This window comes from Schistocerca piceifrons, chromosome 11 (assembly GCF_021461385.2).
Source record: "Schistocerca piceifrons isolate TAMUIC-IGC-003096 chromosome 11, iqSchPice1.1, whole genome shotgun sequence".
Classification (NCBI taxonomy): domain Eukaryota; kingdom Metazoa; phylum Arthropoda; class Insecta; order Orthoptera; family Acrididae; genus Schistocerca; species Schistocerca piceifrons.
Window position 1 is genome coordinate 10,830,114 of NC_060148.1, and position 15,453 is coordinate 10,845,566.

The 15,453-nt window shown below is 43.7% G+C and overlaps 1 protein-coding gene across 1 annotated transcript in view; it reads right to left on the bottom strand.

Annotated features, from left to right (window-relative positions):
- The window catches only part of LOC124720211, a 116,462-nt gene that overhangs the window by 61,813 nt on the left and 39,196 nt on the right, over window positions 1–15,453 (bottom strand). Inside the window, exons 6-9 of the mRNA XM_047245534.1 lie at window positions 14,250–14,430; window positions 11,234–11,402; window positions 6,854–7,000; window positions 1,632–1,904 (exon numbers count right to left, since the gene is read on the bottom strand). Coding sequence (XP_047101490.1) covers window positions 1,632–1,904; window positions 6,854–7,000; window positions 11,234–11,402; window positions 14,250–14,430 — 770 coding nt within the window. The remainder of the gene's footprint in view (window positions 1–1,631; window positions 1,905–6,853; window positions 7,001–11,233; window positions 11,403–14,249; window positions 14,431–15,453) is intronic.

Genomic DNA, 15,453 nt, shown 5'->3' on the forward strand with positions numbered 1-15,453 from the left:
ATCTCTTCTTATCTTACCGATTATCAATGCAAAGTAGTTTCAAGCCCAATTATTCCTTGGAGCGTCCATTTACTCCATGGAATAGCTTCTCTGCTATCTATGTTTTCTCTTATGAAAAGAATGAAGGAATGCTTGCCGATTAGTCGTGAAAGAAGGAGGATGTATATGTATGTATTGTTGAGCTAGTCGCCATCTTGATGAGATTCTGTATGAGAAGGAATTTAATACATGGACTAAACTGAAGCAAGTGTGTTCACGTATTATTTAGCTGATTATTATTGACAGTGTCTGCTTACTACGCTGTGTTGCACGGGATCAGTGGGGAATGTCTGATTTACACTGGACGAACCTGCCGTTTTGTATGCTCAAGATATCCAGTTACTTCAAATAAATAGGCTAACATGGTCTTACCAGCAGATCTCCGGTCTTCCCCATATGATCACCGAAAGTTAATAATTATTACAAATGTTTTCAGGAGATCGACTGACAATTTTCGTCGCACCGAGACTTCGAAATGGCTTCACTGCCTTATGGAATTTAAGTTAAGCTCAATTTAATCCGGATAGAACAGTATTGAACTGTGTGAATGTGATAAGACTGCTTTGTGAATGAAAATTCCCTTAACATACGCATGTTTTTACTATCCTGATCAGTGAAGCTAAATCAGGCCGGTGTGAGAAAGGTTTTCAAATTTTAGATCCCACAAAAAAAAATATTAAACCCCGCATATAGGGCAAGACGGGGAATTGGTAGTTAATGTTTCAAATCGAGATATTTCTAACTAAATGTAACAAGTTTGCAGGTTTCTTTGCATGCTATTGTAATTCAATGGTTAAGTAAACAAATGATAATGAAATCTACTTGAATTTGTTTATTTTTGACCCTTTTGTAAGGGTTTGAAGTTAGCTTCCCCATATTGCCCCGCCTTCCCCTACATAAAATCGTATTGGTACGAGACCAGTAAAATCTCTGAAACTGTGTCACTTCACCGGTAAAATTATGGAGGTCATTCGGGGATATTTTCTGCATATTTTGGTATAAGAATCCACATTCCTGTGACTCGTTACAAAGTAAAAATGTGATTCTTATTTAGCCAGTTTGTCGGCCCAGTTATCTTTTGTTTGTGTACCAAAAAATACAACACGATGACCCTCAGCCGGTGCAAAGGCAGTGCGGTGTGGGAACAACTCGGCACGGCTTACCCTCCGCATTCTGCGAAGACGTACACGAGGTGCACATCGACCACCGGTAAACCTACCCACACTGCCGTTCATCACTATTAGCCGGAAAAACAGATCGGAGACGGAACTGAGCAGTAACGAACGCGAGCTCGAGTGCGAAGAGGTGAGGCGGGCAGTACTGCCGTCGACGAGTGCCGCGAGCAGACGGAACGGCACGTACTTTCGACACTGCGGGAACATTCGGTGCTGTGCAGGTACGGAGATAAAAGGAGGTGAGACGTCAAACAAAATGCAATTACTCTGTAAAAAGCCATCACAGACTGTGAGTCACTTCTAGGAAAATACTCAGACACTATCTCCGAAACACGGCCGACAGAGTTCGGGTTCCCCCATAGTTTCGAATCTTTTTGGACGCACACGACAGCTAGGTATCCCCACAGAACCACTCACCGGCACTCGCAGTAGAAGCAGACGTAGGGGTACAGGACAAATTTGCCGTCGGCACTCGCGGTCGCGCGCTGCAGCTCCAACTCGGTGGGGGGCTGCCTCGAACTCAACTGCTGCCACACCCGCCTGGCGAGCTCCGTGTCGTACACGCGTCGCGGCCGGCCTGACGACGACAACGACGACCCGGCCTCGGTCTTGGGTTCGGCTCGCGGAGCCGACAGCTTTGGCGGCACCATCGGTGTCTGTCGGCCCCGACGGTGGTGTCTGGCGGAGTCACTGCAATCACAGATCTTACCTGAGTGCACACTTACGTAAAAAGAACCGATCGTTTACACCCCTTTTAGTATGTACCAAGTTTGTCCTTTTTCACAAGAACAATTAAAGTTTTTGGTGCAAAAATCACACAAGTCCAAATATTTATAATTGCAATTTTGATTTATTAGATTATTAGAAGAAAGATTAATGAAAGGCAAACCTATGTTTCTAGCATTTGTAGTCTTAGAGAAAGCTTTTGACAATGTTGACTGGAATACCCTCTTTCAAATTCTGAAAGTGGCAGGGGTAAAATACAGGGAGCCAAAGGCTATTTACAATTTGTACAGAAACCAGATGGCAGGTATAAGAGTGGAGGGACATGAAAGGGAAGCAGTGGTTGGGAAGGGAGTGAGACAGGTTTGTAGTCTCTCTCCAATGCTATTCAATCTGTATATTGAGCAAGCAGTAAAGGAAACAAAAGAAAAATTCGGAGTAGGTATTAAAATCCATGGAGAAGAAATAAAAACTTTGAGGTTCGCCGATGACGTTGTAATTCTGTCAGAGACAGCAAAGGACTTGGAAGAGCAGTTGAATGGAATGGACAGTATCTTGAAAGGAGAGTATAAGATGAACATCAACAAAAGCAAAATGAGGATAATGGGATGTAGTCGAATTAAGTCGGGTGATGCTGCGGGAATTAGATTAGGAAATGAGACACTTGGAGTAGTAAAGGAGTTTTGCTATTTGGGGAGCAAAATAACTGATGATGGTCGAAGTAGAGAGGATATAAAATGTAGACTGGCAACGGCAAGGAAAGCGTTTCTGAAGGAGAGAAATTTGTTAACATCGAGTATAGATTTAAGTGTCAGGAAGTCGTTTCTGAAAGTATTTGTATGGAGTGTAGCCATGCACGGAAGTGAAATGTGGACGATAAATAGTTTGGACAAGAAGAGAATAGAAGCTTTCGAAATGTGGTACTACAGAAGAATGCTGAAGATTAGATGGGTAGATCACATAACTAATGAGGAAGTATTGAACAGAATTGGGGAGAAGAGAATTTTGTGGCACAACTTGACTAGAAGAAGGGATCAGTTGGTAGGAGATGTTCTGAGGCATCAAGGGGTCACCAATTTAGTATTGGAGGGCAGTGTGGAGGGTAAAAATCGTTGAGGGAGGCCAAGAGATGAATACGCTAAGCAATTCAGAAGTATGTAGGCTGTAGTAGGTACTGGGAGATGAAGAAGCTTGCACAGGATAGAGTAGCATGGAGAGCTGCATCAAACCAGTCTCAGGACTGAAGACCATAACAACAACATGTGTGTATTTTTAATTTCAAAATTTTATATATTGCACATAAAATACAGGGCCATAAGTCAGTAACATTGTCTTATATAATTTCTCAAAAATACACGCCTTCTGGAGATGTTAAACTTTGTTTTTCAGTTTTCTCAGAATGTGTATCTTGTGACTTGCCTGGTTTTTGCAGCAAACCCTTCAATTACTTATTTTACAACATAGCCACTGACCAGCATTCTGGAGGAAGTGGGAGGGGTGAGGACAAAAGTTTCAACAATGACCACCTCATTTATCAAACAGGATTTCTGACCTGCAAATCATTTCTTTGTGAATACTAGTACAGGGTGTTTCAAAAATGACCGGTATATTTGAAACGGCAATAAAAACTAAACGAGCAGCGATAGAAATACACCGTTTGTTGCAATATGCTTGGGACAACAGTACATTTTCAGGCAGACAAACTTTCGAAATTACAGCAGTTACAATTTTCAACAACAGATGGCGCTGCAAGTGATGTGATAGATATAGAAGACAACGCAGTCTGTGGGTGCGCCATTCTGTACGTCGTCTTTCTGCTGTAAGCGTGTGCTGTTCACAACGTGCAAGTGTGCTGTAGACAACATGGTTTATTCCTTAGAACAGAGGATTTTTCTGGTGTTGGAATTCCACCGCCTAGAACACAGTGTTGTTGCAACAAGACGAAGTTTTCAACGGAGGTTTAATGTAACCAAAGGACCGAAAAGCGATACAATAAAGGATCTGTTTGAAAAATTTCAACGGACTGGGAACGTGATGGATGAACGTGCTGGAAAGGTAGGGCGACCGCATACGGCAACCACAGAGGGCAACGCACAGCTAGTGCAGCAGGTGATCCGACAGCGGCCTCGGGTTTCCGTTCGCCGTGTTGCAGCTGCGGTCCAAATGACGCCAACGTCCACGTATCGTCTCATGCGCCAGAGTTTACACCTCTATCTGTACAAAATCCAAACGCGGCAACCCCTCAGCGCCGCTACCATTGCTGCACGAGAGACATTCGCTAACGATATAGTGCACAGGATTGATGATGGCAATATGCATGTGGGCGGCATTTGGTTTACTGACGAAGCTTATTTTTACCTGGACGGCTTCGTCAATAAACAGAACTGGCGCATATGGGGAACCGAAAAGCCCCATGTTGAGGTCCCATCGTCCCTGCATCCTCAAAAAGTACTGGTCTGGACCGCCAATTCTTCCAAAGGAATGATTGGCCCATTTTTCAGATCCGAAACGATTACTGCATCACGCTATCTGGACATTCTTCGTGAATTTGTGGTGGTACAAACTGCCTTAGACGACACTGCGAACACCTCGTGGTTTATGCAAGATGGTGCCCGGCCACATCGCACGGCCGACGTCTTTAATTTCCTGAATGGATATTTCGATGATCGTGTGATTGCTTTGGGCTATCCGAAACATACAGGAGGCGGCGTGGATTGGCCTCCCTATTCGCCAGACATGAACCCCTGTGACTTCTTTCTGTGGGGACACTTGGAAGACCAGGTGTACCGCCAGAATCCAGAAGCAATTGAACAGCTGAAGCAGTACATCTCATCTGCATGTGAAGCCATTCCGCCAGACACGTTGTCAAAGGTTTCGGGTAATTTCATTCAGAGACTACGCCATATTATTGCTACGCATGGTGGATATGTGGAAAATATCGTACTATAGAGTTTCCCAAACCGCAGCGCCATCTGTTGTTGAAAATTGTAACTACTGTAATTTCGAAAGTTTGTCTGCCTGAAAATGTACTGTTGTCCCAAGCATATTGCAACAAACGGTGTATTTCTATCGCTGCTCGTTTAGTTTTTATTGCCGTTTCAAATATACCGGTCATTTTTGAAACACCCTGTACATTCTCATTCTCATATTCCAAAAAATACTCTCTCATTCGTCAAATGGAGCCCTATTTACTTTAAATTCTTGTCAAAACAGCCCCAACATACTAATTACTGACAAGCATGTTGTGATGTGAAGACATTTTCTAAGACGAGAAGGACTGTGGTGACAAAGTGGACTATACCGACAGACTCTAGGTCTAAGTCGGATCGTCTGGCAGCAACTCGGCTGCGAACTGGCAAGGGCAATCATTTTCGGCACGAAGAAACTGTCAGTTACAGCTACTGGCTAGTCACTTCGGTTTTATATTATGTGCCAGCTGAACAATTTTTATCACTACGCAAATACGAGGTGCGTGAAAAAAGTAACGAGACCGACGGTACTGAGAGCGATCTGTCAGCACAGACCGGTGTGCCGATCTGTGCCAGACACTCAATCCGAGCTTCAGTTCCGCACGATCCTCACGAGATTTTTGAGTGTGCCACCAGTGACGTTGTTTTTTATTGTGCATTACGATAAAGGAACTGTGGAATTTACAGCAATGTTATGCTATCAAAATTGTGTTAAATTTGGGGAATCAGAAAGTATGACCTCTGAAAAGTTGAAACAGGCCTATGGGAAACATTCCTTATCAAGAGCAGAAGTTTCCACTGGCAAAAATTATTTTTGGAAGGGCAAGAATAGGTTGAAGACGAATCTCGTTCAGGGAAACCCTCAAAGATAACAACAATGCTGATTTGATTTTTTGACAGCAGAGGTACTGTGCACAAGAATTTGTTCCTCCAGGTCGAACTGTCAACCAGGTGTTTTAGAAAGATGTTCTCTAAAGAATCGGGAAAAGTGGGGAACGAGTGAGACCGGACATTTCAGACGAGTGGGTGCTACAACGTGACAACACTCCGTGTCACACGGCTACTTCTATCACAGAATTTTTTACCTCAAAAGGCATTGCTGTTGTTCCACAGCCACCCTCTTCACCTGATCTGAGTCCCTACGTCATTTTGGGACTCTGCAGAATATTCGAAAGAATGTGACCGACATGTTGAAGGCTCTGGCAGTTGAAGCCTTTCAGCGCTGTCACCGAGACTGGAAAAAATGACTTCACGAGTGTACAGCTGCCAGAGGGAACTACTGTGAATGGGACAATATTGTTGTTTGAGGAGAGGAGAAGAAGAAGAATTTCAGTGGATAAAAAACCAATGATCAAAAGCAGAATTTCTAGAATTGTAGGGAGTGACACATTGTCATTTCTCTCACATTGTCTTCATTTAATTTTTTCTAGATCAGGATCACCAATACTCATGTTACTGAATTTCGCGCATTATTTTCATCGACAGATCTCATATAAATATGAAAAGAAAAAAAAAAAAGTTCTGACAAAAGGTAAAGAGTACAGTTATGCATATGCTTGTGTCGACAACGCTCTATTAAAATAGAAGTATATTTCACTGCACAGCAGGATCATATTGCATAAAGAAATGTGCAATTATTTTGTCAAGAATGGCTGATGGGTGTACACAAAAACATATTTTTTCAGCTATGGATGAAGCATTTTTTGGGGAATAATGGCACCACATCTACCAATAGTAACAGCGTATTGAAACAAGTGATACGGGAATGTGATGATAAATAGAAATCCACACTTAAAAATTCAATGTGATTGAGATGCTTACTGAACAAACAACACACACTACACATCTACTGCAACATTCAAATTTACGCATCTCGAATCATACAGTTGATTGTGTGGGCACCGTGGAAGTGTGTACACACGTGGAGTGATGCACTGCTCCACCTACCCTGAGCCGAGTCCCTTCTCCGGCCGGTTGTTGAGGGCTCGGTCCAGCAGCCCTCCGAGAGCCGTCGAGATGTGCGTCTTCAGTCCCACCGATTCAGTGGTGCCGTTCGGCGGTGCCGTCAACGTGGCGAAGTCGGTCGGCACCGCGCTGCAACACGGCAAAACTGATTTTGCTGCGAGGTGCTGAGAAAAAATTCTGGCACCGAGTATACTAGACCTGTCAGAAGAAAGTAAATGGGGAATAGAGGAAAGAGTAGCACATCTGAAGAAGATGAAATATCAACAGAGCGGCAAAACAGACAAAAACCGTACCAAATTTCTATGTACCCTCAAAAAGCTGTTAGAAAACTGTTCTCTATCAACTAGTTTTATACACGATTTTTAATTGTATATTTAATAAAGCTTTTCATCAAAGCTGTGGAACATAGCTTAAAGTAAATATTACACATAAATTGTTTTCTTAGTGATTCATTAACAGTGTGCTTCTGTGCGCCCCACCGAGCTGTCAATTTCTTTTTATTCACAATATTTCGACGAGTAAATCCAGAGGTAGGAAACACTAAGATGACTTTTGTTTCATGGAATATCATTTTGTGGTCTGAAGAACAGTAGAGCATCAAACGGCACAATCAGCAATGGGAGACAAGTCCGCTCCGTTCCGATGTCTCACTCCCCTACAGTTTTTGCTCTTTGCAGATCCTCTAGCATGGAAGTTATTCCCTGGTGTCTACTCACACACCCTGACACCTTGTTTCTTCTGCTAATCAACATTTCCCACCCTCCTTCCTTCCCTGGGAGAATCTCCACACTTCTAATCTTACCGAGCCACTAAACTTTCAGCATCGTTCAGTAATCTATACTACTATAAAAAGATAAGATGTTTAATGTTGTTACCTAAAATCTAGACAAGTTCTTGACGAATTTACTCCTGTTTTTCACACAGGATGCTCTAATAAACATTTGGACAGACATGGCCTACACATTTTTTTAAAATATACATAAGATGTAAATATCTGTAATACTACTGAATCCAACAATGCTTCACAACTCTCTCTCTCTCTCTCTCTCTCTCTCTCTCCTTCCCCACCCCCCCCCCCCCACCCCCCACCCCACTCCCTCTCTCTCTCTCTTCACTCTCTCTGTCCACCTCCTTCTTGCTCCTCTCTGTGTCCAATTTTCCCCCGTCCAATCAACCCTCTCGATCCATTTCCTCTTTCCTGCTCTCTCTGACATTGAGCCTTTTTTTATTGCCATTGCGAACAAAATCTTGATTGGGAACAGAAGTCGCTTAAAATGAATGGGTAAACTGGTCAGAATCATCAGTAGTATGAGAGGCATCTCCTGCTGCTAACCCTGTGATTCGAGCAAAGTAGCCTACTGGACTCTCATTCTGGAGGACGACAGCTCAAATCCACATCTTACTATCCAGATTTAGGTTTTCCATGATTTCCCTCCTTGTCCTTTACATATACCGTCTCAGTTCTGTGAGCATAGTAGCTTCAATGGCAGTACTTTGCACAGTTTCAATCTGCAAATAGATAGGATTATGAAGTTTCCAATGATTCAGATCCTGCAGTAATATTCTAATAGTAAGCTGATAAATATGTAAAGCCATAAATACAACTTTCCCGTTTTGTGTTAAAGTGGACTGCGAGAAAAAAAATGAAACTACACATATTCACAGCACAGCATATTCTTTCTCACAGTTGGTTTTAAGAGAAAATAAGTACACTGTTGTTTAAGAAAATATACAACCTACATCCATCTGAACATTTATTAATCATGTAAAAATCTGAAGTCAGTCAGTCAAGCAAATTTTGACATTCTTTGTAAATTACATATACCCTACTTCCGTCATCGTGTAAAAATTTAGGTGTACATCAGTCGAGAACATTTCCAGTTTTTTGGAGATATTGTCTTTATACAGTAGCATCAATATAGATGTAAAGTGGAGATGTCATCCCCAAATATCTCAAAAAGTTCTTCCTCGATTTGCTTCAAATTTTTCCACGATACTCTAACAAACACTCATGTAGATGAAAGCCATATATTTTTTAAAACAAAAATGCACGAGTTTTCTGTTAAAATAGATTGTGAGAAATGCTGTGAAAATGTAGTTTCGTTTTCTTTCTCACATTCAGTTTTAATTACGATAGCATGGCATTTAAACCATTAGACAAGTTGTTTCTCCCCCACATATATTCTTTTTCCACATACACAACTGTTAAAAAAATGTATACACAACAATGTGCTGTTTTATTTTCTTCCTTGCAAGCAGTTTTAACAGAAAGTAGTAAAGCTGTACTTAGGGCTTATCAGCTAATGATTACACTGCTACTGTGGTCAGAATGAGATTTTCACTCTGCAGCGGAGTGTGCACTGATATGAAACTTCCTGGCAGATTAAAACTGTGTGCCGGACCGAGACTCGAACTCGAGACCTTCGCCTTTCATGGGCAAGTGCTGTCCCAACTGAGCTACCCAAGAACGACTCACGACCCGTCCTCACAGTTTTAATTCCACCAGTACCTCGTCTCCTACCTTCCAAACTTTACAGAAGCTCTCCTGCGAACTTGCTGAACTAGCACTCCTGAAAGAAAGGATATTGCGGAGACATGGCTTAGCCACAGCCTGGGGGATGTTTCCAGAATGAGATTTTCACTCTACAGCGGAGTGTGCGCTGATATGAAACTTCGTGGCAGATTAAAACTGTGTGCCCGACCGAGACTCGAAATCGGGACCTTTGCCTTTCGCGGGCAAGTGCTCTACCATCTGAGCTACCGAAGCACGACTCACGCCCGGTACTCACAGCTTTACTTCTGCCAGTATCTCGTCTCCTACCTTCCAAACTTTACAGACGCTCTCCTGTGAACCTTGCAGTTTCATATCAGTGTACACTCCGCTGCAGAGTGAAAATATCATTCTGGAAACACCCCCCAGGCTGTGGCTAAGCCATGTCTCCACAATATCCTTTCTTTCAGGAGTGCTAGTTCCGCAGGGTTCGCAGGAGAGCTTCTGTAATGTTTGGAAGGTATCAGATGGTAGAGCAGTTGCCCGCAAAAGGCAAAGGTCCCGAGTTCGAGTCTCGGTCTGGTACACAGTTTTAATCTGTCAGGAAGCTGCTACTGTGGTATTCGAGTCATCCAAAACTTTGTAATCCTACCCGTTCGCAAATTAAAACTATGCAAAATATTGTCACTGAAGATTGTATCCTCACAGACCCAGCACCTGGATAGGTCTCTCTCATACCGTGTTACCAATGATCCCAACCAATTTATCCATTAATTTTAATCAACTTTAGTTCTCAATGAAAGTTTCAATAAAGAAAACTCAGAGTCGAAGCAGGAGTGATGGACAGAAAGAGAGGGAGGAGGAAATAGATATAGAAGGGGCAGGAGGGGAGGGGGGGTGGAGGTGGAGGGGATGTGCCCCAGACATACATTCTCAGAAATTTATTTCTCATATTAATTCCTATGTTTGATTTCTATTGTAGAACGCCCTATCTTTGCCTACGCTAGTCTGATTTTTTATGCTCCCCTCGCTTCATCCACCACTTGTCATTTTGCTTCCGAGTATTGCATTATGTATTGAGAAAGTAAGGGAATGGGAGAGTGAAATTTTCTCAGTTCCTACAGCCCAGCATTGGTATCAACACGAGTCAGCTGCGAGGGACAAACATTTTGACACGGGCAGAATGGAAGGTCATTGACAACTCGTAAAGAGCAGAAATGATTCGGTCGTGGCAAATGACGTCAGAAAGCAGAGCACCTCCTCAAGACCACAGATACTCCACTTCACCGAGACAGAGTCGTCGACGAGTAGGATCGACGGCATTCGTGTCGGTCGTATTCGGTTCTCTGAGTACTGTACAGTAACAGCTCGTGTCCGAGATTATTTCAGTACTGCCCGACGAGGTTACCACCGATCCATAGCCACTGACGAGACGAGACGGCCTCCGGTACCGGTCGGCACTGGCGAGGGTCCAGGAGCCCGACGACACTGTTCCAGTATGGGGCACATACAATACACGAGCACAGTGCCCACTGCCGTCTCCCGGTAGAACTCCTTACAGGCTTCACTTTCCACACCAAGAGTGGCAATCCACTTACGAGAAGACACCGACGTCAGCACAGGGCTACGTCACGTATCTGAAGGAATAAATGAGGAATATTTACTCCTTTATTGCACCTGGCAACCCCAGAAAGGTTCTTTGGATTTCATCCTGAGAAACAGTAGGGATTTCCAGTCCGAGAGTTGGCAACCCGTACACGAGGTCGCAAGTGTCTTTAATCTCATTACCACTACCTCTGCCTCCCTCCAGTTTACACGCTGTCCGTAAAGCCCCCCCAGCTGCGCAGAGGGCGGCAGCCTCGGCGCCTCACCTGCCCGGGTGGTCCTCGGCGACATGAGCCGCCAGCGCGTCCCTCCCGACCAGCAGTTCGCGGCAGTGCGGGCAGACCAGCCGGGGCGGCGAGTCGGCAGGCGTACCCAGCGCGGAGCCCGCGACGCACTCGGACGGGCCGCTGACCGAGGAACAGTGATTTTTCCTTCCTGACAAAATGTAGCTCAAGTTCGTAATGCACAACTGATCGTTCAATAATTTGCACTTTATTCAGTTAGATCACTAACACTTCTCGAGAAATAATGTTTAAAGCATTCTACATCTAGTTCACGTATTGTTTACTGTAGCCGATACTACTTATTTCTGTCAGTGTAGCGAGTAAAGAAGGAGTAAGTACCTTACTGTGTGAATAAGGTTTCTCAACAAAATAGGTTTACTGTAAAACTTTTACATTAAATTCCAATATTTTACTTTCCTGTTTCCATTTTGTAATTAGATGGACTTCTAAAATTACTCAGTACAAAAAAATTAGAAAATTCTTAATTTAATGAAGACAAATTCAGTTTCATTTGGAATCACAAACAACATCAGGAAACGAATCTAAATGTAAACAGTTGTGACGTCACGATCATTGAAAGCAATTTGTTGTTACGAAGCATTGCGTAGTATCCCTAAAGGTTTTCACACATTTTGCTGTTGGCAGACGCTTGTATGAGCACTGTGTTTTTGTTGTTGTATGTGGCCCATTTCCTTTGCAATTTAAGTTTCATTTTCGTTTTTTCCCCCCTAGTTCATGTTTTATTGCTGCAGTACTACTCTGCAGTAGCAGGATACAGTAATATCCTTTGTTAGAGTATCGGTTCTTACCAGTCAAAATTACAAAAAATTAACTGAAAACTGAAACAGTGAAAAGTTCCTGGAATTCTTAAAATTCCCAGATTTTTCCCAGTTTTCTTCTGGATGAAAAAATTCCCGGGTTTTTCCCGGAGCTCCCAGCTGTCCCAGGTCGTGACGACCCTGTACATTTGTGTAGTGCCAGATACTCTGTATTAATAAAAAAAAAGCATGTATCATTTCTACAATTATGATTGCAGTCCTTGGCTTTAAAAGAATGGAAAAAGCAAGATGGAATAACACCAATATGGAAAGGTTACGTTTTGCTCCTCACCACGAAGAGGAGGCACTGAGTCAAAGAGCAGAGTCACAGACAGTCACAATGAAAGTGACTGCTAAAATATGGTCCTCCTCCTGAAATAGGAACCATGCACGCATTTAGCTCTCTTCCTATCTCACAAATGGTGCACGCACACACATTAGCGCTCATGCACAAGTGCACTCCGCTCCTACCTGCACCAGTGCGCACACCACCGCGAGCACCCACGAGCCCGCGTGTGCACCGCCCCCCCCCCCCCCCCCCCCCACACACACACATACACACTCACAGAGAGAGAGAGAGAGAGAGAGAGAGAGAGAGAGAGAGAGAGAGAGAGAGAGAGAGAGAGAGAGAGAGTGTTCCATCAAAACTTAGAAGGGCTCAATTTGTTGCGCCACAATTGAAGTGAACAGCCCAGACTTTACATTCACAAATCACGGGAGAAAACCGGGGCTCCCAGTTGGCATGTTATGTGTAGCACAAATCACATTTGAGATAAACTTTATGGTGTACAATTGAACAAAAGATTACAGACAGAATCATACGTGGCTAAGTGCCAATGTTGAATAGAACCATTTACTAAAAGTGTTTCCGAGTACGTTAAAAATTACGTCAAAAATATTCAGTTCATATTATGTCGTACGGACTTATCCTCTGGTGAAACTCGAGCAGTGTTCAAAACATATTACTTCTGCAGGAGAAAGTCATTACATGTTCTCAGCATAAAGCCCATTGTAAGCCATTGTTCTCTGATTGCAAAATAATGACTGTTATAAATTTGTATATATACACCAAGTGTTAAACTATACAAAATATAATCTACATGAAATAAAATGTAGATATAATATTCACGGTTACAACGCAAGAAAAAATAACACTATACAATCTCACACCATAGATTATCAAAAAGTCAATCAATAGCTACGAGCTACTGGGGCATTAATTATTTAATAAGCTTCCACAGACGGTACAAGACCTTCCAGAGTGTGAATTTAGAAAAACATTATATAAATGGCTTGTTACCAACCCCTCCTATGAATTAAAAGAATTTTTTGACCACAACACGGAATTATAATCCAACAACTGACACGGCCACACAGTTTTAAGAACAAACGGCGACTGACAAAATCTGCAATCGACACTCGGCAAAGACGACGAAGGAGGTCTCCAAAATCTCACAGAAGGTGAACAATGACAATATCTCGGCTGCAAACCCGGAAATTACAGTGTTCAAATAGAGCAAAAGTGGTGCGACACTCGTAAATCGCGCCGATTAAACGTCTAGGTGTAGAACTGCAAAGCGACACGGAACGGAACGGAACTGTTTTAGGGAAGGCAGACGATCGACTCGGATCTGTTAAGAGAATTTGAGGGAAGTCTCCTCTAGAAAGGGGGCCGCGACAGGGCACTCGTGCAACCCATTCTCGAGAAGTGTTCGAGTGTTCCGAACCCCAGAGACATCGAAGCAATGCAGAGGCGTGCCACGTGACTGAGACACGAGTATTACAGAAAAGCTCCACAACCTCAAATGGGAACTCCTGAAGGTAAGAAGACACTGTTTTTGTAAAACACTTTTGAGGGAGTTTGGAGAACTGACATTTCCAACAGAATGAAGAACAATCCTGCCTCCAATGTATACACTGCACAGATACCGAATAGGTGACGTAAGAAAAATTAGGGTTGAAGTTGAGGTCTTTACCTCGTGCCATTTGCGAGCATAACGAGAAAGACAGTGACTAGCGAGTTACAAGATATCCTCTGCCGCGCACCATATTATGGCTCGTGGAGTGTGTCGTGGGTAAAGAGGTAGATATTGTGTTCGAAACTTTAGTTTCTCACTACTGCAGTCGTGCGTGCAGTCAAACGACTAAACGCGTCCGCAGATGCGGACGAGGGCACTCACTCTTGACGGGGTCGACACGGCCGTCGTGCGCCACTCGCACGTGCTGCTGGAGGGCGGAGATGCCCAGGAAGAAGCGGTGGCAGGACGGGCACACCATCTCCTTCGCCTCGTATGCCGCCAGCAGGTTCTCCCCGCCACTGCCGGTCGCTTTTGCCGGCCGCGTCCGGCGCTGCCTCTTCCTCTGAAATTGCACGACGGCCGTTCGGTCTAACAGTACGGTACGGGAATCTGCTACTGTTGGTTGGTAAAATTATATGAAATTTGCAAAAATAAGACAAAAAAAAACTTGAAACTTCCAGGTAGATTAAAACTGTGTGCCGGACCGAGACTCGAGCTCGGGACCTTTGCCATTTGTGGGCAAGTGCTCTACCAGCTGAGCTACCCAAGCACGACTCACGCCCAGTACTCACAGCTTTAATTCTGCCAGTACCTCGTCTCCTACCTTCCAAACTTCACAGAAGCTCTCCTGAGAACCTTGCTCGCGAACGGCAAAGGTCCCGAGTTCAATTCTCGGTCTGGCACACAGTTTTAATTTGCCAGGAAGTTTCATATCAGCGCACACTCCACTGTAGAGTGAAAATTTCATTCTAAAAACATCCCCCAGGCTGTGGCTAGGCCATGTCTCCGCAATATCGTTTCTTCCAGGAGTGCTAGTTCTGCAAGGTTCGCAGGAGAGCTTCTGTAAAGTTTGGAAGGTAGGAGACGAGGTACTGGTGGAATTAAAGCTGTGAGGACAGGGCGTGAGTCGTGCTTGGGTAGCTCAGTTGGTAGAGCACTTTCCCGTGAATGGCAAAGGTCCTGAGTTCAAGTCTCGGTCCGGCACACAGTTTTAATCTGCCCGGAAGTTTCATATCAGCGCACACTCCACTGTAGAGTGAAAATTTCATTCTAAAAAAAAAAAACTTACTTTCCCAAATGGCAGCAAATACTAGAATACTGGGACAAGCAAGAGATTTCCTAAACTGTAACTTTTCTTTAGAAACTGAAGGCCATTTCAACTTTAAATATTGTTGTTATAGCTCAATGCAGTTCTCCACATGCCAGACAACCTCTCACAGCCGTTGCATCGCACGTTATTTACTGTGCAGAGTTTGTTCAAGTTTGTTCACACCATCCTGAACAGTGTCCCTGTAGTTCCAGATCAGCTAGAGCTGGCGGAAGTTAGTTGTCTTCGAGCCACAAGTGTTTCGTATCGAGCTGCTGC